General features: G+C 43.4%; 1 protein-coding gene across 15 annotated transcripts in view; it reads left to right on the forward strand.

Moving 5' to 3' along the window:
* The window catches only part of PBRM1 (polybromo 1), a 159,689-nt gene that overhangs the window by 72,465 nt on the left and 61,860 nt on the right, over positions 1-25,364 (forward strand). For all 15 annotated transcript variants that reach the window (XM_073592431.1, XM_073592437.1, XM_073592434.1 and 12 more), the window contains exons 13-14: positions 4,782-4,882; positions 24,812-25,088. In XM_073592431.1, the coding sequence (XP_073448532.1) occupies positions 4,782-4,882; positions 24,812-25,088 (378 nt within the window). The remainder of the gene's footprint in view (positions 1-4,781; positions 4,883-24,811; positions 25,089-25,364) is intronic.

Genomic DNA, 25,364 nt, shown 5'->3' on the forward strand with positions numbered 1-25,364 from the left:
TCCCTCCAGAGGTAGTTCTCGCCAGCTTGGTAGATTGCTTTAAAAGGGGCTTGATATCCTTTCTAAATGTACCTAATATAACTGGATACTAATATTTATAGGTAAGGTTGATCCAGGGAATACCCGATTGCCTCAGGTAGGAATTTTTTCCCCTGCTGTAGCAAATTGGATCATGCTTTGCTGGGGTTTTTCACCTTTCTGGATCAACTGTGGGTATGGGATTGTATGGTGGTTATTGTGTTTTTTTATTTATTTTTTTCAACTCCACTGGGAAGGCTGTCCACAAGGTTTAGGAGTGCGTCTATGGGAATGTATGACCATTTTTCCAGAAGTGCATTTGTGGGGTCAGGCACTGATGTTGGAAGAGAAGGCCTGGCTCACAGTCTCCGCACTAATTCATCTCAAAGGTGTTCTATCAGGTTGAGGTCAGGACTCTGTGCAGGCCAGTCAAGTTCCTCTACCCCAAACTCACTAATCCATGTCTTTATGGACCTTGTTTCTGCACTGGTGCACAGTCATGTTGGAACAGGAAGGGGCCATCCCCAAACTGTTCCCACAAAGGTGGGAGCATGAAATTGTCCAAAATGTCTCAGTATTCTGAAGTTTTAAGAATTCCCTTCACTGGGACTAAGGGACCAAGCCCAACCCCTAAAAAACAACCCTGCACCATACCCCCCCCCCCCCCCCCACCAAATGATTTGAACCAGTGCACAAAGCAAGAAGATTTTATCATTCTGGAATTTGGAGTGCTTTTACAGCCTTGATCAGCTTGAACAACCTTACAGGCTTTTAAATACCATTTAATAAACCTTATTCGTTTTGGGGGCTTCATTTGTTAGAATTTTTCAACTGAAATTTGAAAGCATTGAAAGAATGTAAATATACTATATGCTGTTAGAAAAGCTACTGTAGAGCAGGGATAGGCAACCTTGGAAAGATGGAGATCTACTTGAACAACACTAATGAAGTCAAAGATCACCAGGCACAGTGTCCTGTTAGGGCCAGTTCACACCAGAATGCTGTGCCAAAAAGGTATGACCCATGTGTGTTTCCTGCACCATGTTCAAAACGCACTACACTGGCAAACGTAGATCGCAAACGCAGTGTGTTTGTGTAGTACAAGAGAATGCAGGGTTAAGGAGTGGGTTACGCTCAAAATGCACGGTTCAGGAGTGCGTTATGCTCAGAATGCAGGGATCAGCAGTGCGTTACGCTCAGAATGCAGGGATCAGGAGTGCGTTGCGCTCAGAATGCAAGGATCAGTAGTGCTTGTGTTCAGAATGCAGGGATCAGGAGTGCGTTGCGCTCAGAATGCAGGGATCAGGAGTGCGTTGCGCTCAGAATGCAGGGATCAGGAGTGCGTTGCGCTCAGAATGCAGGGATCAGGAGTGCGTTGCGCTCAGAATGCAGGGATCAGGAGTGCGTTGCGCTCAGAATGCAGGGATCAGGAGTGCGTTGCGCTCAGAATGCAGGGATCAGGAGTGCGTTGTGCTCAGAATGCAGGGTTGTGGGGAGGGTGATGTGAAGGGTGGTAAGACTACTGCCCCTTCACATCACGTCCTCGCCACCCCACAGACACCCACACACAGTAGTGTCCTTTCCACCCCCCCACCCCCCTTACCCTATACCAGTGACCTCCTGGATCCCCTCCCATTGCAGTGTTCCATAGCATCCTATCTGTGCACACAGTGGAGAGGGAGAGGTAGCACAGTTCTGGACAGACGGCGGGAGCTGGCAGAGTGACTTTTCATATTAACAAGCTGGTTATTGGTTGCTTAGGACCTAGCAACCAATCACCTGCGGGTTAACTTTTTAAAGTCAATTTGGCCAGTTCCTCCCCCCACCCTCTGTCCTGAGCCATGCTGCCTCTCGCTCTCCGCTATTGACTGATGACCGTGGAGAAGGAGGCTGGAGGGGAGGGAATGTAAACATCCCTTGTGACAGTAATAGGCAGTGACCGGTACTCTTTATGGAGAGATCAGGTGTCTATAAGACCCCCAAACCCCTCCTCTGTGCTTTTAAAGTATTCAAAACGATTGGCGCCAAAATGATTGGAGCCTTTAAGATGCCAGTAATCGGGAAAGTGATGTCATGACATTGCTTCCGGATTACTAGATCTGAGACCCGAACAAAGCAGCGGCTTTGTTCGGGTCTTCGGGCAGCTGGCGGACGTGCCGGCTGGTTTCTTGAGCCTCCTGGTGGGACGGAGAGCCCGGGCGAGCGGCAGAAGGCGGTGGGAGGGGGGAGAACGTTCCCTCCCGCTGCTTGTAATAACAGCCGAGTGGCTGCTGAGCCGCATCAGTTGTTATTACAATAAAGTAAACCGTCCGCTCTAAAGAACAGCTGCATGCATCACCCTGGTAAAACCCCTTGAAGCAATATCTGTAATATCGGTCAGTTTTTTTGACTGATGCTTTTTTAAAAGTGAATATCGGCCGCTGATAATCGGCCACACCGATAATCGGTCGATCCCTAGATAGAATGACGGAAGGCACGGCAGAGGAGGACTGGCACCAGGAAGTAAAAGGCAGGGGCGGCAGCACAGACCTGTTCTCGGTCTACTTGTCACCTGTGAGCAGTCGACAGGTAGACCGTGGTAAATGGGTTGCCAACCTAGGCTGTAGAGTCTGCTGTGATGGGGCTTACAATGATGTTTGCTTTGAATCGGCCTTGCTGAATAAGGGGTTCAGCTCACAAAAGAGCTTTGTTAAATGTGTTCCACATCACTGTGGCCAAATTCACTCAGGCATTTTTAAAGCTGAACACCAACCTTGCATTCAGTCTTGTACAGTCGCCGCCATCTTGGCTAAGGGAAACCATTAGTGAAGAATTGGGGCTTCCCAGCCTGTTTCTCTGTGCGCATGCGCAAAGCGTGTTGTGAATGGATCGGCTGTGGGGAAAGGAGGGGGGGCTGCACTTTCAGCTCAGTTTGCCGCGGAACTGAGCCAGAAGTGGGAGTGGGTAACTGTCAAAACCAGGTACTCGCTTCCCCCCCGTCGGGGTTGGGCAGACAGGTGGTGCTTCCCCTTTTGGGTGGAGCTCTGCTTTAACAGTCCTGGGTCTTCTTTGTAGTATTTTTCGTTCTAAGATGTTGCAACCAAATGTTTTCAGTTAGTGAAAAGGCTGGCCAGTTAAGCACCTGGACCTTTCTACTGCTGTCATGGGTGCAGTATAAACATGTGCAAGGCCTTACCTGAAAAAGACATTGTCTGGATGCACTTAAACCTGAATTTATTTTTAAGCATTGATGGTGTTTTTTCATACGCACTAATGCACTCTCATACCATCAGAGATGCAGACTTTTGAGTCCTCCTCCTCCTTAGTCCAAGGGACCCATGGTTGCCAAAAAGAACATCAGATTTTGATTCATCTGACTATAGAACAGTTTTGAATGAGTTTTGGCCCATAGAAGTGGGCTGTGGCTATACACGGGCGCATTTAACCTTTTCCTCGGGCGCTAGCAGGGGGTTAAAAGCGTCCTGCTAGTGGCCGAATAGCGCCGCTAACGCTGCCCACGGCACAGTGTGAAAGGGCTCTAACTCAAACAGGATCACACCCCTATGTCCCGGTTCACACTAGTGTGATGACAGACATTGTATGTGATTCACACCGCATTGCTGTGCAGATCACATGCGATTTCAGTCATACAAACTGTATGGCTGAAATCGCATTTGCACCAAAATGGTGCAGGACCCTTTTTTTGGTCCACACTGGAATCTGATCGCATGGGTGTTCACACCCATGCGAACTGATTCCTGCAACATTTCATAGTTCGCACTGTGATCTGCGAACCGATCTGGGGCTGTCATTAACTCTACATTGGCACCTCCAGACGTTCGCAGATCTCAGTGTGAACCACTGTGCAATGCAGGTGCGATTCGGGAACCGGCACTGGATTCTCAGCCTTCCCACATCGCACCAGTGTGAACCCAGCCTAAACCTTCACCAACTGTTCCCGCTTTACCTTTTGACAGCTTCCAAATACTGTTTCTTTTTGTTGATTGTGTTATTTCACTCTTCACATCCCCCTCCTCTTTAACATCTACAGAACGGGATCCTTCTCATCTTTGGTGATTGGTAAATGCAATGCTACACATTTTCATGTTCAACATTGATCATGCTCATGTTTCAATTGTACGGTGCCACTGTGCTGTCACAACTTCTTAAGCTTCAATAAAAATACATTTCCCATAAATCCAACCTGCCTTCATTCATTTCTTAATTGAGCCCTTTGTTGGCTTTGGAACACATGAAGTCTTAATACCGGAGTAATATAGGCATCTTTTACTAGCAACCAGTCAATCCTCTTTCTTCCGGGTCTGGAAAATACTAAAACCTTTACCTTCTTTCTGGAGTTTATTGAAAGTCTTGTGTGCGTGTGTGTGTGTCTCTTGTTTGTACATAATTGAACAAATTGATTGAACACCGCATTGTTCAGCTTTTCCATGAATTTTTTTTTTTCAGAATGGTGCAGTTATTGTAAAAGGCACCCTGGCCTTAAGAGCTCAGAGCTATCCTTGTCTTTTTGCTGCAGTAGTGAGATTGCAGAATGTACACAGTACTGTGTTTAACAACAAATGTGCAGAAATGTTGTGCATGATGAAATGTAAATGTGTTTAAGCTGCTGTATCACAGATTCTGGAGGCTTTTAATATTTATACCCTGATACCAGTTGTAGCTTTTTCCGAGTGAAACTGATCTATGCAGCTGTTTAATATTCATGTATTCTGGGAACGTTTGGCAGAGCGAGGCTGACTCTGGAGATTTGTTCTTTATTTCAGACGAAAAAGAAAGAGCTAGCTCGTAGAGACCTCGATATAGAGGACGGAGACAGCATGATTTCCTCCGCCACGTCTGACACCGGCAGCGCTAAAAGGAAGAGGTACGTTTTTGATGCCTGGAATTTACAACGCCTCTGCTTCCATTGTGTTCATATTGTAGGCCGGGCTTTTTTCATGTGCTTTGCCGGTTGTGGATACTCTTCACACAACAAGTCATGATTACACTGTCACCATTAGCTACCTGTACTGTCTAATAGACTGATGATAATGAGAAAGGTCTTCCAATTGACCTTTTAGTTACTGAATATTGAGTGTGTTTTATTAGCTCCACAGATGCTGTCTGGTGCTTGCTAACCTCAATACCATCAACACTTGTTGGTGCATTCGTAAGGACCACTGTTCACCTATAATGGAAATGCAGGCTGTATGCACTGGTAGCTAGGGTCAGTGCTACAATACATTTAGTGAATACAGCTTGGAAAAAGAGCATCTCCTAGCCTTTAAGTTATATTATACCCAAGTCAGCTTGTTGAAGTTTCAAGCTGTTAAAAAGAGCTGCAATAAGCACCAGTTACATCTACACTATTCACATAATCATCTGATCTTAACACAGGGAGGACACCTGGCCAAAATTCATTCTGGACCTCCACGTTTATACAGTCAGGTACCTTGCCAAGTATCCTCTCTATTTCCTTCAGAAACCAAGACAAGTAGAATGGAATGTTACAACAAATTAAGAATCAACCTGGGACAATAGAGAGTCTGCCTGCTGGGGATCCCCCCACATTGCTTAGCCGTGGCTGCCAAATTTTATACCCTCTATTGGAGTCAGGCCCTAATATGAAATCTATTTATACGTTTTGGAAGATAATCTCTAATAAGTCCAATAACTTGGGAGCGTAAAGAGGAGTCTTTCACTTAACCCTAACTATTAATCTACTAGCTAACATTGTATAAAAAAAAAGCCAAAACCTTACAGTAACATTGCGACAGGTTCTGAAATTTAACCATTTGTGAAAATTTAGGGTTAGATCTTAAAAGAAAAAATTGAAAACCATATTTGTAACCGTAATCTGCAGATCTAAAAAAAAAAAAAAATAGTGTTCAAAATGTAATGTTTCTGATGTGTTATTACTGTTCTGCTGTGAGATCAGTGGAAAGTTATGGTAAGACTGACCGTTTTAAACCATTACTCAAAAAAAGCTTCTGCTTTGGGGTATGCTGTAATTTGAAGTGATTTCTGATGCATACATCACAGTGCACTTACATGTGGATTGGCTCGTGTTGCATTTTTAGCATAATTTTCTGATGCTTTATCTGGTGGTGGTGCTCTTGCTATAACTGTTTAGATGATTACATCATCTTATTAATTATCACTATGGTTATTCTAGGTTTCATAAAGCTTTATTTGAACCAGTGATGATCGAGATTTAGGGCCTCATTCACAATGGCACTCCTGGGGTTAGCTTTTCTAAAGCCGACCAGCCAAGATTTGAACCGTGTATGAGCAGGCTGATTGTACTCAAGTTGATCGATCAACTTGGGTACAACCAGCCTGTCAGATTTGACATGTGATTATTGCTAATATAGCCACTAGCCCATTAGCAGTAATCACTGTGGTGTTAAGGTGCAGACGGACCCCCCCCGCCACAGGAGGGATTCGCAGTCAGTGTTGATGGGGGAATCGAGTGTCTTTAACACAGAATAAGTCATCTGGAAAGTATAAATGGCTTCTTTTATTCTTACAGTATAGGACATGGGCTGGATATTCACAGACCCTGCATCTTCATAGACCCAAACGATTAGACCATGGCAAAGCTTTGCTATACTCCCCTCTTGGGCGTATCCCTATAACCCTACCCCACTCTGTGAGAGCTTGATTTTTTGCTAATGTCCTAAGTTCATGGACCTCTTCTTCTGTACAGAGAAATCGTTTTCTTCACTAGTTTATTATTTTACTTTGCATTCTCCAATTAACTCTTCTATCAACTCTTCACTGTCTTCTAATTCAACAATCGAAGCAGTGTATTGGTGCACCTTCCATAAAAACTTGGAAGCCCAACCCAGAACCCACAGTGTGGAGATGGATTGTAATGTTTCAGGCACGGAGCTTGCCACTTAGTACAATGCGTTTAGTTTGCTGCAGTGTGCTATACAGGTCCTGGGCCATGGTCCATCCCTATGGAACCTAGAGCCTGAAGACACCTGTGGGAGTATGCCCACGGTGACGAGTAAAGCCTGGACCCTAATTAGGGACCAGCAACATGGACAGGTAAGACAGGTTTACCCCGTACTGGATCTAATACTGTAGTCTAGCCTTTTTTAACCAGAGTGCCATCTGAGGTAATCAGGGGTGTCACGGAATTCAGGTTGAGAGGCTGTAGATCAAGTTCCCACTGTGTATAGATACAGGCCTAAGCCTCGCAAAGCTCCAAACTGGTTATCTACATAATGGGAGCTCGCTCAGGGTGACACTGACTTGCAGATCAATGAAAGGGGAATGTTTTTTTCTGACTCCTGACCTACTCCGCCTCCCCTTACAGTGCAGTAATCAAACAGTTCACCTGGCAGTGATGGTGCAGTATCTGCAATTGTTATTCATAAATGTTCATATAATTCTGCATTTGTTAAAAAGGCTAGCTGCATAGATCTTCACTGACACTCTTATCCCACTTTCACACTCACTTTGTGAGTACTCTATAAGGGAATATCCTCAACGATTGCAATGCCAGAAACTAGGGGCAAAGGAACTGTCAGAATTTTAGGTACATTTTGCTCTGCTGAAGGCCTGCAAAACACACACAGTGCTCAGAGTGACAACACTTCCTTTGCACTGCAGTAGATCCCCGTTTCAAGACTTGGCTCTGCATCCAATTCTAGCGCTATCTCAGGCATACAACAAGCAGACTATCTGACCAAGGCAAATTTTTCTGCAACTTTGTTAAACTTTGATGGACAATGAACAGCTTTAATACAGCCATCACTTAGCACAAAAGTGCTACACTCCTCCTCCATCCCTGCCATCTCTGCCGGAGCCGGAAAGTTAAATGCATCCTAGAGGATGTAGACATTATGTGGAATAAAGAGCTGTCTGTTTCCCAGACCGCAGCTTATTGGACTAAGGCAGTGAACAACCAGCAGAATCTCTTCTGGATTTAACCTTGGCAGAGCACTTGCAGACACTGAACCCTGCCTTACTCTTTTGTGTTGATTTCCTAGAACACGTGTCAAACACTAGGTCCACAGGCTGAATTCAGCCCGCCAGGCTATTTCATGTTGCCCTTTTTTAACTCAACTCCGGACATAGTATGTATCATACTCCTGAACACTGCACTTTGTGCATAGGGCACCCATTAAACTGCTGGTATTTATTTCCCCTTTAAGATCCCCCCACTTTTGTTGCAATTTAGCCACACCCACCATTCGGTGGGGGGGGGGGGGGGGCGTGGTTGAGTTCCTGCATTATGAATACATTTACAGTGGGTAAAATAAATATTGAACACGTCACCATTTTTCTAGGTAAATATATTTCTAAAGGTGCTATTGACATGAAATATTCACCACAGATACATCCATACATACAAAGAAACTGAAACAAATCAGTTCAGAAATTAAGTTATGTGTAATAAAATGGAATGATACAGGGAAAAAGTATTGAAACATGAAAAAAGGAGGTGCAAAAAGGCATAGAAAGCCAAGACACCCGCTGAAATCTATCAGTAATTAGAAAGCAATCCTGCCCCTTGTCAGTGCAAATTAATCGCTGCTGGTTCAGTCTTAATTGATGGCATATAAAAAGGTGTCATTACCAAGGTGCCACACAAGAAACATCTCATGATGGGTAAAAGCAAAGAGCTCTCTCAAGACCTTCGGAACCTTATTGTTGCAAAACATACTGATGGCATTGGTTAAAGAAGGATATCTAAACTTTTGAATGTGCCAGTTAGCACTGTTGGGGCCATAATCTGGAAGTGGAAAGAACATAATTTCACCATAAACCGACCACGACCAGGTGCTCCTCGCAAGATTTCTGACAAAGGAGTGAAAAGAATTATCAGAAGAGTTGTCCAAGAGCCAGGAACCACTTGTGGAGAGCTTCAGAAAGACCTGGACAGGTACAATTGTTTAACGAAAACAATAAGTAATGCACTCAACCGCCATGGCCTGTTTGCACTCCCACCACGGAAGACTCCATTGCTTAAGAAAAAGCATGTCAAAGCTTGTTTAAAGTTTTCTGCACAACATTTAAACAAGCCTATGAAATACTGGGAAAATATAGTCTGGTCAGATGAGACCAAAATTGAACTCTTTGGATGCCATAATACACACCATGTTTGGAGGTCAAATGGCACTGCGCATCACCCAAAAAACACCACAGCCTTGAAGTTTGGAGGTGGGAACATCATGGTGTTGGGCTGTTTTTCAGTATATGGTACGGGCAAACTTCATATCATTGAAGGCTGGATGAATGGAAAAATGTACTAAGACATTCTTGATAAAAATCTGGTACCATCCACCGGGATAATGAAGATGAAACGAGGGTGGACATTTCAGTAAGGCAATGATCAAACACAAAGCCAAGAAAACTTTCAATTGGTTTCAAAGAAAGTAAATAAAGCTGCTAGAATGGCCCAGCCAATCATCTGACTTAAATCCAATAGAACATCTATAGAAAGAACTAAAGATCAGAGTTCATAGAATAGGCCCACAGAACCTTCAATATTTGAATAGTGTTTTTGTGGGCCAAAATCACACCTGAGCAACGCATGCGACTAGTTTCTCCATATAAGAGGTGCCTTAAAGCTGTCATTACCAACAAAGGATTTTGTACCAAGTATTAAATATATTTCAGTTAGCATGTTCAAAACTTTTTCCCTGTGTCATTCCATTTTATCACACATATCTTCATTTCTGAACTTATTTGTTTTGGTTTCTTTGTATGTATGGATTGCATGGGTGGTTGCAGACAGGTAGCGAGAATTTAATGTCAATAGCACCTTGAGAAATATATTTACCTAGAAAAATGGTGACGTGTTAAATACTTAATTTAACCCGCTATTATACAACTGGCCCTTTAAAGGGCAACCATAATGCTGATGCAATGAAATTGAGTTTGATACTCCTATCCTAAAACAAGTCATGGCACAGATCTTTAGAATGGCTCTCTAAAAGCCAGCTGAAGCTACTTACACATGTCGTCTCAATGTGTATGCCCTTTTTGAAGGGAGGATTTCTATTTGAGCCACTTGACAAACATTATGGCCTTCCTACAATTGTGACCCAACCAGAATTTGGCATTAAGTACTCCAAAACGACAGGTTTGACTCTTGTCTAGTTTGTCCAGAAAAAAAAAAACTTTTAAAAACCTTTATTTAGGGTCATTCTCGAATTAGACCATCCTTGCAGCACCCTGCGCTTCCTTGGTATCCTAATTTGGTTCTCTCTGCCCTGCAGAAATTGCCTTTTAAATCCATCAGGGCACTCTTTATATGATGTTTCCTGCAAAGTGACGTTGTTAGTGACTGTCGCATCTGTCAAATGTGTCTGGACTAGCGACTCTCTCCTGTATGGAGACATTCCTGTTTTTCATAAGGACAAAGTAGTCTTGTGCCCAAGACCTACCTTTCTGCCTAAGGTGATATCTAACGTCTACCTTAATGAAGACATAATTATTTCCTGTTTGTGCCACATTATTAAATCGTTAAAAAAAAATACTTATGTGGCGCTTTGCTTGTACTCAATAGTTGCATCAGAAATTGATGTGTAGTCAAAATAAAAATAGAAGTCCAAGTGAATCGAGAATTTTGTGTCTAAATGCAATAGACACACTATAGTTGCAATATAAATTGATGTGTAATCAAAATAAAAATAGAAATTCAAGTGAATCAAGAATTGTATGTCTAAGCGCTAAATGTATTAATATTCAAACCAATAAGCATTTTACATTCAGCAAATCTTAATAAATGAAGAACTCCAATATTATAAAGTGCTGTGTGGTAAATTCAAACGGTGAGATTAATAAATGACCTCAAAATTCATTATATTTCTTTGTTAAAATGCATCCACACAGGTTAATGTGCAATATACTGCATGCCTCAAATCAAACCACCTAATAGCAAAGACAGTGTTGGTTTGAAAATGTGCAAATCGCCCTAAGAAAATTATTCAAGTAACATAAGTAGATTAAAGAATCTTCAATGTGTATAAAACATTAAAAGTGGTATTCTTCCTTCTCCGTTATATAACTTGGTGTCACCCTTTATATCCAATGCAAATCAAGTCCACCGCGTGTGATGATTATTAATGTGGGTGGCAGCTCATCTCAAGGTTTGATCTATATTCTCGTATGGATCAAACACACTTGTTTTTTCAAGTCTCTCTTTTGTGCCGGTACCTCTGGTAGTCTGCCCATGTATGTCCTCTGTTGGCTCCTTTCCAATTGTTCCCACGTTAGATCACATATAGGCAAAATATTCTATCGTAGTGTAAAACCATTGTATATTTTCTTTATATAAAAGGTAACACTCACATTTACAGAAAGGGGTATCAAGCACAGTACGTTAACTGTAACACTGCAAAATCGCCTCCAGTCCGACCAAGATACGGGGGTTGACGTCACCCAGCTCCTGCATCTGTTACCCACATTTGCAAGTCTGCCCCCTATTATTCAGTTCATACTTCCAAGTTTACCAGGTGGATGTCCAAGCTTCTGCGGATTTAGCTTTTGGCCTCAAGGTTCTTGCAGCAGCACTATGCAATTGGTGCATTGACCCTTCTTATTGTTGTGCCTTTTGGCACAGTACTGTTTACCTTGTTGTTGCCCACCCTTCCTATTCATTCTTTGGGGACATCTCAGGGTCTATGAGTTTTGACTTGCCTGTAAATTACATATGTTGAAATACAGTGGGACACTAGCAATAAACTAAGATCTCAGAGTAGGGTAGGCAACTGGGATATATCTATATCCCGCAAAGCTTTGTCAGTGTCCAATCACCTGAAGGTACCCACTTATAACTCGGGGTCCATTAAAGAGGAACTGCAGTCTGCCCACATAATTTGTAATAAAAACATCTTTGCCATTCTGAAGCTTTCCTCCAACCACTTTGTATATTATTTCATATATATTGTGATACTGTACTTGCCAAATATGCTGCAGAAATCTGTCTGCAATAATTTTAATTGTAGGCAGCTGAAGCTGCTGCCTGTTCACTTCCTGGATTTACACAGAGGCACACTTATAGCTCTGATGCCCTGCAGCTCTAATTGGCCCTCTTATGACTCACCCCCCCTCCCTTCCTGGCAAACTCTCACGAGAATTAGAGTGGGAGCTGTGCATGTTGTCATTAGCCTAGGCTTCTTACCAAACAGGAAGTGGGCTGTATAAGGTATTTACTGGCAGAAAAAGGTTTTACTATCCAAAGTTAAAACAACAAGGGCAGAACATTTAATAGATGGAAAGATGAAAAAATGACAGAAGGTCTGCTTTTAATATACAGCCTGTTTCCTGCACTGTACTTAAAGACCTGTAATTTACAGATAAATCGAAATTCCTCTTTTATGCTTCCCAGATAACTTTTTTTCTGCATACTAGATGTTCCTAGCAGGATTAGCCACGTCTAGGAGCATTTACCTGCATTTATAGAAATCTTCATTCTGTAAACACAGCTGAACTAACTGCACTTAAACACAGGTATATGGCAACACTGAAATATTGTTACATGCATTTATATGTGTTTAGAAATGTCCTTTAAATGCATATAAATGTAGATTTTACACTGCTAGTGTGAATGAGGCCTAAGACTTGCCATTGCCAATTTGGTCAGAATTGGTAGCTGCCATATTTGCATACTCACAGGTTTCCTTTCAGTTTTAGTTCCTGAGTTAAATGAGAGACCAACCGGGAAATAAAATATTAGAAAATTGCTAGTGCATAGAAACATTGGAGAACCACATAAGATTAAAAAAAAGTCTATGCCTTTTATATTGTAGCTAGCACACCACCATGGTTTTGTGCATGAAATAAAAATATGTCCATATTTGTTGATGTCGATTTTCAAGGCCAGCATTGCCATACCAAGTCTGCGTCCCTTCGTCAGGAGAACTGTTACATAGGAATCACAATATTCTAGAAAAGAACAGCATATCAGTCATGGCATGTAGCAAGGAAAATGCAAAACAATCAACTATTTCTAATGTGATGAGAACAGCAGGTACCATAGGGATTACATACCGGGGAAAAACAGTCAACAAAAGAATTCCGCCGTGTGGTCAGCAGCAGCCATGCAGTGAGAGGTCACCTTATGCCCCCAGCGGGACAGTGTTAAGGTGAATGAAGTGCCCCCTCTACCCCACACAGGTGCCCTGTTGTTGGCAACTGTGGATGGAAGTGTACTGAAGTAGTTCCCCACGTTACCACTCTGTGGCAGCAATGTAAGGGTGGGGAACGTCTGGGGACAGTCCGGGGATAGAAACATCCACTGGAGTGAGCTAAGTGTTTTCAAATTGACAGGATAGCTTGGGCCTCCTACCTTGTAAGTGATTAAAGTCCACGACTGTGTCACAGGACAGCGGCAGCACCCCATCCGTTCGGTTGCTGCGCCTTAAATGGGAACTCGTGGGTAGCGTGTGACATCATTACGTCACACGTGATGCTCGCGTCAGCGCAGATCGGCCATGCAGGGGCCAGCGCGCATGCGTCGAGCTGACGGGACAATCCTCTAGGTTGTCCCGTCAGGCAGTACACTAACCAGCACCTGGCAACGGTGCTGGTGCCACACAGTGCACAAGGAGACCTCGGGCCACAGCTGCACGGCGCCCAACACCCCCCCCATGGTATACATGGGGAGAGCGCCCTGCAAAGGTGGCCCACCGACGCAGTGGAAGCGCCCACTAGTGAAAGCTGGCCCCGGCTGACTGATGAATCGTGCACCACGGGTAATCCGCTCCCTCCTGAGCCGCAATGAGGCTGCCCGCAACGCGGGAGACCCCCGTGCGCCAGGCGGGATCGGGGGGGGGGGTCCAACCATTGATGGTAACATCGCATGCAAGGCCAATACAGCTGACCACAAGGTGGTCCTCAGTGTGGGGGAAAAAATATATATATATTATTCATGTAGAAATGACCCTACCTTTCACAGGTCCATGATACCTGCAATAATTCCTCACAGATATCTTCTTATATGAAACCATATTTGTAAATTAACCACTTCAGCCCCGGAAGATTTGGCTGCTCAATGACCATGCCATTTTTTGCGATACGGCACTGCGCCGCTTTAACTGACAATTGCAATGTCGTACGATGTACCCAAACAAAATTGACGTCCTTTTTTTCCCACAAATAGAGCTTTCTTTTGGTGGTATTTGATCACCTCTGTGATTTTCATTTTTTGCGCTATAAACAAAGGAAGAGCAACAATTTTGAAAAAAAAACACTATCTTTTACTTTTTTCTATAGTGAATATCCCAATTAAAAAAAAAAAACAATCAATTTTTTTCCTCAGTTTAGGCCGATATGTATTCTTCTACATATTTTTGTTAAAAAAATCGCAATAAGCGTATATTGATTGGTTTGCGCAAACGTTATAGCGTCTACAAACTATGGGAAAGATTTATGCCATTTATATGGCGTTTTTTATTATTTTTTTTACTAGTAATGCGGTGATCTGCAATTTTTAGCGGTATTGCAGCGGACAAGTTGGACACTTTTGACACATTTTTGGGACCATTGATATTTACGGAGTGATCAGTGCTATAAATATACACTGATTACTATTTAAATGTCACTGGCAGAAAAAGGGTTAACACTAGGGGGCGATCAAGGGGTTAACTGTGTTCCCTACGTGTGTGTTCTAACTGTGGGGGGGTGGGACTAACTAGGAGAGATGACAGATCGCTGTTTCTACTTTGTTTACACACACAAACCCCCGTGCTGCCGCTCGTGCACGCAATCGCTCCCTCTGGTGGCTCTCCTGGGCAAAGCCGTATATGTACGGGATATCGCCCAGAAGAGCCATTCTGCCACAGTATATCTGCGTGAGCCAGTTGGGAACAGGTTAAACAATCACTTTTTGTTTTTGAAACCTGTATAATTAAGTACTTGGCCATGTTTCGGAGGTAGACCATTCTAGACCCACAAGAATTTATTAGCTCAGTTCATAGCAAAGGTCTGCATCATGGTAAACCTATACATTTTCATCTTAAAAGGTCAATAAACTTCAAAATATAAAGGCCCCTTTCACACTTTTTAGCTGCAGTTTCCCCACAGAGCGATTTTGTGCGGGTTACCGGCGCTTTGCCATAGACTTCCATCAAATCGGAGGGTTTTAGTCATATTCTGAAAGCACGCTAAAAGTCCTGCATGCAGAGGAGACCACAGCGAATCAGTGTAAAAACAGCCTCACTGCTACAGTGCCCCTCAATTGGTATTCTTCCTTCTCCGTTATATAACTTAGTGTTACCCTTTATATCCAATGCAAATCAAGTCCACTGCCTGTGATAATTATTAGTGTGGGTGGCAGCTCACCTCAAGGTTTAATCCTATATTCTCGTATAGATCAAACACACTTGTTTTTTCAAGTCTCTTTTGTGCCGGTACCTCTGATAACCTGCCCATGTACAGTATCTCACAAAAGTGAGTACACCCTTCACATTTTTGTAAATATTTTATTCTATCTTTTCATGTGACAACACTGAAGAAATTACACTTTGCTACAATGTAAAGTAGTGAGTGTACAGCTTGTATAACAGTGTAAATCTTCTGTCCCCACGAAATAACTCAATACAGCCATTAATGTCTAAACCGCTGGCAACAAAACTGAGTACACCCCTAAGTGAAAATGTCCAAATTGGGCCCAAATAGCCATTTTCCCTCCCCGGTGTCATATGACTTGTTAGTGCTACAAGGTCTCAGGTATGAATGGGAGCAGGTGTGATGAATTTGGTGTTATCGCTCTCTCATACTGGTCACTGCAAGTTCACCATGGCACCTCATGGCCAAGACCATACAGCGGTTTAACAGGACAGGTTCCACTCAGAACAGGCCTCACCAAAGAAGTTAAGTGCACATGCTCAGCGTACATATCCAGAGGTTGTCTTTGGGAAATAGACATATGAGTGCTGCCAGCATTGCTGCAGAGGTTTAAGGGGTGGGGGGTCAGCCTGTCAGTGCTCAGACCATACGCCGCACACTGCATCAAATTGGTCTGCATGGCTGTCGTCCCTGAAGGAAGCCTCTTCTAAAGATAATGCACAAGAAAGCCTGCAGTTTGCTGAAGACAAGCAGACTAAAGACATGGATTACTGGAACCATGTCCTGTGGTCTGATGAGACCAAGATAAACATATTTGGTTCAGATGGTGTCAAGTGTGAGTGTCGGGAACCAGGTGAGGATTACAAAGACAAGTGTGTCTTGCCTACACTCAAGCATGGTGGTGGGAGTGTCATGGTCTGGGGCTGCATGAGTGCTGCCGGCACTGGGGAGCTACAGTTCATTGAGGGAACCATGAATGCCAACATGTACTGTGACATACTGAAGCAGAGCATGATCACCTCCCTTCCAAGACTGGACCGCAGGGCAGTATTCCAACATAACGACCCAAAACACACCTCCAAGGCGACCACTGCCTTGCTAAAGAATAAGGATGAGCTCCGGCGTGTTCGCACACTCCATGTGCAGAGCCCGCCAGGAAGTCGGCATGGCACTGCGCTAATCACAGGCAGTGAGACATTTCCCAATCTCTGCAGCTGCACATCGGGAAAATGTCTCGCTGCCTGTGATTAGCGCAGTGCCATGCCGACTTCCTGGCGGGCTCTGCATGTGGAGTGTGCGAACACGCTGGAGCTCATCCTTACTAAAGAAGCTGAGGGTAAAGGTGATGGACTGGCCAAGCATGTCCCCAGACCTAAACTCTATTAAGCATCTGAGGGGCATCCTCAATCGTAGGGTGGAGGAGCGCAAGGTCTCTAAAATCCACCAACTCCGTGATGTCATGATGGAGGAGTGGAAGAGGACTCCAGTGACAACCTGTGAAGCTCTGGTGAACTCCATACCCAAGAGGGTTAAGGCAGTGCTGGAAAATAATGGTGGCCACACTAAATATTGACATTTTGGTCCCAATTTTGACATTTTCATATAGGGGTGTACTCACTTCCGTTGCTAGCAGTTTAGACATTAATGGCTGTGTGTTGCGTTTGAGGGGACAGCAAATTTACACTGTTATACGAGCTGCACACTCACTACTTTACATTATAGCAAAGTGTAATTTCTTCAGTGTTGTCACATGAAAAGATATAATAAAATATTTACAAAAATGTGAGGGGTGTACTCACTTTTGTGAGATACTGTATCTGTGTATATGTGTGTGTATGTATGTATGTATGTATATATATAATATATATATATATATATATATATATATATATATATATATATATTACATACACACACACAACACAGAAGGCTTATTTCTTCCCAATATCCGCACCAGTGGGTTAAAAATAATATTAACAACACACACCTAAACCTGGCCGCTTGTGACAGAACGGTTGTGTACTATGATGAGAAGCCGAAAACATATTCTCTGCTCCTTATCTCAACTACATAAACTGGAACACACCAGAGATCCGCCATGATCGTGAGGATCTCTGTTTCATAAACGGACACCATAGTAATAACTGCTTGCAACAAAAGGAAGGTTTAACGGATGTTGATATAATACTTTATAATCAAATAATCAAATCCTCAGGGTCGGGGGGCGTGGCCGGAAGCGGACGGAGATGTGTGTGGTGGAGTGAGCGCTTGTGTCCACCCTGCTCCAGGTGCCTGAAAACCTTGTGAACAGCCCGGTCTCCCTGTGATAGAATGCTGGTGCCTATCCTGTTCTCCCCCTGCCGTGCCGCTTAGCCACACTGCCGTGTACTGCCGAGTACTGCTTCCCTGGAGCTTGGAGCGGTGTCGGAGCGTAGTGGAGGAGGTAGTGGAGGGAGACAGACGAGCGGGGCTCAGCAGCCGGCGGAAGTGTGTGGTGAGGAGGACGCTGTGTTGGAGAAGCCCTCAGTGGCAGGAACACCGCCCGGTGCAGACTGTACTGGGGAAAGGTGAAGTGCCGGTGCGAAGATTGGAAACTGGCGGTGGTGATGATAGGAGGAGAAAAGTGGTGGCTGCTAATCAGTGCTGTGGAGACCTGTTTCAAATAACCGCGGTGGCTGTAGAAGTGAACTTCTGGGTCTGCCTACTTTAATAGAGGAGATACTCCTGCTGCAGCGCGGTATCGTATGAATTATACTTGACTTTGCTTGCTGTTCGTTATACCCTGTCTCTGATTTTACTGCATAGTCTGCTGTCCATCATACTGAGAACCCCCTGGTAGGATTGTATATTCAGAGGGCTGTTTGGAACCCCATGGGCGCAGATCAATTAAAGGTGTAACCTGCTTGGTAACACAAGTATAGCCCCGGGGGTGAAGTGGAGTGTATCACTTAGATATCAGCAGTCATACCAGGAGGTGGCGGGGGTGGCACTGGGCTAATAACCCTTTCCTTTCTCCCTGATAAGGACTGTGTATGCAGTATAAGGCTCAATTTTATAAAGAATAAAACTATCATGTCAGGAAGAAGGAAGGGAGAAGAGCATCCCAATCATGACACTATGGGAACCCAGTCCCTGCGGTCAGCAAAAGAAAAGGAGAAGGAAAAAGGTCTCTACCCTACAGTGGCAGGGGCAACTGCAGCGGCGGTGGCAGCGTCCGCTAAGTTAGAAAAAATGGTCCTGGCTGCGGAGCATACCCCGAATAAAGGGGGACAGCAAACCCTGAATAAGTCAGCAATGGACAGGAAAAGTCAAGGACAGTCGGGTCTCCACACAGGAACAAAAACCTCCTCTGTAAAAGGGCCAGGCACCACTGGTAAAGAAATGGAGGCCTCAGCTACTCCAATGGGTATGACAGAAGAGGAACCCTCTTTAAAAGATATTTTATTGGCAATAAACGCATGCAAGCAGTCCTTAGGGGTTCTAGGAGATCAAATGAAGGATATTAAAGAGGACCTGACCCTAGTACGAAAAGATCTTAAGAAAACAGCAGAAAGGGTGGTGGAAGCGGAAAACAGAATTAGTGTGATTGAAGATGAGCTGTTACCACTGAAGCAAGAAGTGAAGATCTGGAGAGGAAAAATTGAGACCCTGGCGGGGAAGTTTGATGAGATGGAAAATAGACTTCGCAGGGACAATGTGAGGGTGGTAGGGGTCCCCGAGGGGAGTGAAGGTCCAGATCCGGTAGTATTCCTGGAAAAATGGTTGGTGGGGGTGTTTGGGAGGGAGACATTTACTCAACAATTTTCAATAGAGAGAGCGCACAGAATCCCCTTCAGACCCCCCCCCCCCGGTAGCCCCCCGAGACCAATTTTAGTAAAGTTCTTAAATTATAGGGACAAAGTAACCCTCTTGCGTAAAGCCCGAGAGATGGGAAAGGTCTTGTATAAGGATGTAAGGATATCAATATTCCCAGATTTCTCCCCAGATCTACAAAAACGCAGAGCTGGGTTCCTGGGGGTTAAACGTAGCCTCCAGAAATTCAATGTCTCGTATGCTCTCCTCTACCCTGCTAAACTACGGATAAATGCACAGGGGGGAAGTCAGATTTTTGAGTCCCCGGACAGTGCACTGGCATGGTTGGAGGAAAAGAAGGATCAATTGCCTAGGAAATAATGGAGGAAAGGTGTTGAATTTACTATATAGAGACAGGGCACAAGGTTTTTTATTATTCTGTCATATTTATTTCACATAAGGAGCAGGGTGGTAATGAAAGAAGGGTAATGGGTGTAACTTTGAGAGGGGATGTTGGTATATTAGGCTTTGTTTTTTGTTTTTGCTTTGAATGTTGGGGGGGTGGGGAGGGTGGGGAGGGTGGGGGGTGGAGGGGGGTGGAGTGGTTGGGGGGGAGGGTGTGGTATGGAAGGGTAGGTGGATATGGGCTGGCCATTAAAAATGCCCCTAGGGGGTACCTAGAATGGTATGGGGGGGATTGGGGGTCGGGGGGGGGGTCGGGGAGGGTGGGGGTGGGGGGTCAAGGGGATGAGCTTTGGGAATATTAGAATGCAATACAGGGTATTAAGTCACACACTCACGAAAAAAAGTTGCAATGATACAGTTAATTACACAAACTCACAAAGGATACAGATAAACACGGGGATAAAATTTAAAGGATGTAATGAGACAGTGGATTTAAGGTCTAACACACTGGGATATGTATGATTTGTATAGAATTGCATTTGTTATTTGGGTTAGCACAGAGATATCATTTTTTGTAGATGGTAAATATTTCGACGCCTGGGTAGATGTGGTAAAGCGAGAACTGAGGGTGAAGAGGTCGGGAATACCAAAACAACAGGAAGCCAATAAATTAGTAGGAACAGGGAAGATTTCCTTCCTTAAAAATATAAGGGGGTACCCTAGACTGGGCTCGGGTGGTTTTTCTTTTCTCCTCTTTCCCTCCCAGTATAGTACCTGGATCTTTGATTAATCAATGGGATCAAGGATAGGGTCATGGAATGTTAGGGGGATGGGCACTCCCTCTAAGAGAGCATTAGTATTTGACATGCTAGACTCTGTTAGAGTAGATATTGTTTGTCTGCAGGAGACGCATTTGACAAAGGATTCTATAGCTCAACTTAAAAGTAAAAAATATCGACATCAGTACCACGCGGTACACACCTCTTATTCTAGGGGGGTGGCGGTGTTAATTGGGAAAGAGACTGCGTTCTTCTGCAGGCAAAGTAATATAGATGCTGGGGGTAGGTATGTTTTTTTGCACTGCACTATAGGGAGTCAGGAATGTGTACTGGCGAATATTTATAATCCCCCACCTTTTAGGCTAGAAGTTTTATATAGCTTGCTGGATTTTATTGTGGATAAACCAAACATACCTGTTATTGTTGTTGGGGATTTTAATGTTGCAATAAATAAAGAAATAGACAGATTTCCCCCAGGTAAGGAGTGGCAGGGATCGAATGGGAGCCGTATGGGCCAGTTTCTTGAGGAGGCCGGGTTGTGTGACCTTTGGAGGATGGGTAATCCGGGGGTGCAACAATACTCATGCTACTCAGGTGCACATTCCTCCTTCTCAAGAATAGACCTTGTCCTAGGTAATGTTATGGCCGCACATATTGTCAGTGATATAATTTACCAACCTAGGGGTATTTCAGACCACTCATTGGTGACAGCCAGGATGGCAACTGGGGAAAATAAACAACGTAGCCCCTGGAAATTAAATCCAATTTGGCTTGAGTTAATTGAGGATCCAACTGTGATTATAACTAGGTTACGGGAGTTCATTAGTCTAAATGAGGAGTCTACAGCAAGAGGGGTGATGTGGGACGCCCTGAAGGCGTTTCTGAGGGGTCTATTGATCCAGCAGGTTTCAAGAATAAAAAAAGCTTCAAGGTTGGGGGAAGAGAGGATTAGGGAGGAGCTACAAGTAGCAGAGAGGGAACTCGTGAGAAACCCTTCCCCAGAAAACCAACAAAAATGGGAAAATACACAGTCAGTATATAAAGAGGTATTGACTAGGAACTCTGAAAATAAAAGGTTATTTCAAAAACAAATAATATTTGGAGAAGGAGAGAAAGTAGGAAAAATATTGGCCCACATTGTTAAATCAGACTCTCCCCCCCCGACGATTCCCGCTATTAGAACTAAGATTGGTGAGATTACCTCCCAACCAGATAAAATAAATGAAACTTTTAAAATATATTATGAGGAATTATATAAGTCCCGGGGGACAGCGGGGGGGCTGGCACTGGACAAATTTTTCAGGAAAATAGAATTGCCCTCCTTGTCGAGGCTGGACGCTGAGGCACTGGAAGCTCCGATAACATTAGAAGATATTAAAATGGCCGTGAAGGAACTGGCCAATAAAAAATCTCCCGGTCCTGATGGTCTCCCTGCGGAGATTTATAAGAACTATGGGGAGATATTATTACCAGTGCTTCTCAGGGTGTTTGAGTGGGCATACCAGGAGGGGAAACTAACTGAATCAATGACGGAGGCCACAATAATAATGATACCTAAAGAAGGGAAAGACCCCCTGGAACCCGCATCATATAGACCCATCTCATTGCTGTGTTCAGATGCAAAAATCTTGGCTAAGATTCTCGCCTCTAGGTTACAAAAAATAATCCATAAATTAGTTCATCCGGATCAAACTGGGTTTATCCCACAGAGATCAACAAGCGAAAATATTAGGCGTTTTTTTTTAAATTTACAAATTCCAACTGAAAATTTGGGTTCCAGAGCTATAGTAGCGTTGGATGTTATAAAGGCATTTGATAGTCTTGAATGGGGCTTTATTTGGTATATATTGAGGGCATATGGCTTTGGTCCCACTTTCAGTAAATGGGTAAAAATTCTATACAATGGACCCCAAGCAAAGATCAGAACCAATAATGTACTCTCGAGTAAGTTTTGTCTGGAAAGAGGTACAAGACAAGGGTGTCCCTTGTCACCTCTGATCTTTGCTTTGGCAATGGAACCAGTGGCCGCTGCGGTAAGACAAAATAGAAATATGGAAGGTTTCAGGAGAAGGATGAGGGAAGAGAGGATCGCGTTATACGCGGACGATGTACTTATCTTTCTGGGGGATACGGAGGGATCGCTCAGACAGGTGATGGGTATATTCTCAGATTTTGGGGAGATCTCGGGTCTCTCCATAAACTGGGAGAAGTCGATCTTGTTACCAATAGACCCAATTAAGCAAGGCCCCATTCTGGAAGAAACCCCGCTAAAAATAGTGGAGAAAACAAAATATCTTGGTATCCATATAACTAAAGATGTGGAGGATTTCTTACATAATAACTTAGCCCCCTTATTGGTGAAATTTAAGAAAAAGATTGATATATGGAAGAGACTCCCATTGTCGGTAGCTGGAAGATGTAACCTAATCAAAATGCTATGGCTGCCCCAGCTATTGTACATTTTGTATAACTCTCCAGTATGGATTAATGGCAAATGGTTTAAAAAAATGGACATGCTGTTTAGGGGGTTGATATGGAAGGGAGGGCACTCCAGGATTAGTTTACAAACATTACAGCTGGCAGTGACGGAGGGAGGTATGGCGATTCCACACCCTCGTAGCTACTTTTTGGCAGCTCAGTTGCAACATCTGAGAACGGGTCACGGTCCTATGGGTAATAACAACACTGCAATAATGATTGAGGGAGCGCCCCATAGGCGGGTTTTGGAGGTCTTGGAGGCAAACTCGTTTGTATTTAGAACCCCCACAGTCAAATTAATGTTAAAAGTATGGAATCTTATTAAAGGAATGAAGGACATGGAGGGAGAAGGGAGGTGTAGTCCTCTTTGGGATAATAAGAACTATCAAGAACTGTCACAAATAGGTAAAATTATGACCTGGGAATCAAAGGGGATAGTTAAATTGGAACAACTATATGATGGCAATATGTTAAAGACCTTTGCCGCCTTAAGGGAGGAATTTGGTATCCCGAGTCACTCATACTTTAACTACATACAGATCAGGCATGCTCTGCAGGCCCAATTTGGGGAGCAAGGCCCGAAATGGAGTCAATCTCCCATCTTCCAAAAATTAGAGAGTGTGGAGGATTCAAAGGGATTAATCGCAGAATTTTACAAACATATATGCCGGTATAGCAGGGAGGAACCAGTTAAACTTAAATGCAGAAGAGAGTGGGAGTCGGACCTGGGGTCAATATCGGATGTGCAATGGAAAGAGATATTGGAGGGGAGTCACCAGGTCTCGGTCTCTCCCGCTCAGAAATTCTCGCATTTATTGCTTTTACATAGGGCATATTATACTCCAGAAAAATTGTTTAAGTATGGGAGAAGGGTTGATGACAAATGTCCTAGGTGTCATTATACAGGAGATCTGATGCACATGCTATGGAAATGCCCCAAGTTAGTTCGCTACTGGATGGAAGTAGTGGAGTCCATAAATAAGGCCTTTAACCTAGATCTTAGCGCAAACCCGAAAATGTGTATATTGGGGGTGGGAGAAGATCTAGGTAACAGAAGGGCGGAAAGAAATGCAGTACGGAGATGCCTCTACCAGGCAAGAAAGGAAATAGCGAGGAGATGGCAAGCAGAGAAACCCCCCACAATAGAGAACTGGTCCAAAACGGTGTGTGAAACAATAAGGAAAGAAAGGATAGTCTATGTAAGGGGAGGGAACATCAAAGAATTTGAGAAAATGTGGAACCCCTGGCTTATGAAGATGAACTACCCTAAGTATTGAAGATTTAGAGAGGAAAGGGAAGATGTAGTTTTTATATAATGGCAGTAATAAGTAAGTAGGGTAATTACGAGTGAGAGTGGGCTGGATACTTGACTATAGACTAGGACCTGAGGGAGTAAAATGGGAGAAAAATTGAGAAAATACCTCTTATAGAAGTGACACACACATTGGATAAGAAGGAAGGTGATTTTTCTTCCTTCTTTCTTTTCTGTTTTTCTTTTGTCATGATGATATATGTATATTGTATGATGTGATGTATTTTGTATGAACACGAATAAAAAGCATTGAATTTAAAAAAAAAAAAAAATAATCAAATCCTGCCTACCCCAATTGGATTCAAGCTGTAAGCAGGGGTTGATCATCAAATTAACCAATTTTACAAGGAACAAAGAATGTAGTGATAGGTGGTGAACCACACCAAAAACTCAGAGAGGGTGAGAGAGCCAAGATTGCCATTTTTTTTAAAGGCGATGATGGAGTAGTTCTTCTAGGCTAACATCAGTTTATATTGTGCTTGGACGTTTACTCTAGCAATGACATTTGATAGATTGGGTGCGTCAGTGGATTTCCATAAGCTGGTTATATTCAGTCTTGCCGCTATTAATTTATGAAATACAATTGTTCTATATATTGAGGGATATGTATCGAGATCTAGCCCCTAAAGAAATCCTTCTACTGAATTCTGCATCTCTTTGAAGGCTTTGATTACATTAGCTACATTTGTTTCTCACACGTTCATTGTCTTTAAATTCTTCTTCCATTACATTTTAGCAAGAAAAACATAAGGAAACAACGGATGAAGATTCTGTTTAGTGCAGTTCTGGAGGCTCGGGAACCCGGTACTGGACGCCGCCTCTGTGATCTTTTTATGTTCAAGCCGTCCAAAAAAGACTACCCTGACTACTATAAAATTATTCTGGAGCCCATGGACATGAAAACTATTGAACAAAACATTCGTACGGACAAATATGCAACAGAAGAAGCCATGATGGATGATATGAAGTTAATATTTCGAAATGCCTGGCACTATAATGAAGAAGGCTCACAGGTTGTACAGCATTTTATTTTGTAGAAATCATATTTCTGTGGTTATTTTACCTTCATGAGTACAAAAATACTTGAAAGTAATACAGCAAGCTGCAGCATCTAAATGTATTAACATGAAGTATGTACATTATTATTATCATTATTATTATTATTATACAGGATTTATATAGCGCCAACAGTTTACGCAGCGCTTTACAAAATGTACATGCATATATGTAATCTGATCCGGTGACCCCACTTTCCTTTCTTCCCAGTTTTGTAAGTGTTATATCACTAA

The sequence above is a fragment of the Aquarana catesbeiana genome, linkage group LG07, assembly GCF_042186555.1.
Source record: "Aquarana catesbeiana isolate 2022-GZ linkage group LG07, ASM4218655v1, whole genome shotgun sequence".
Lineage (NCBI taxonomy): Eukaryota > Metazoa > Chordata > Amphibia > Anura > Ranidae > Aquarana > Aquarana catesbeiana.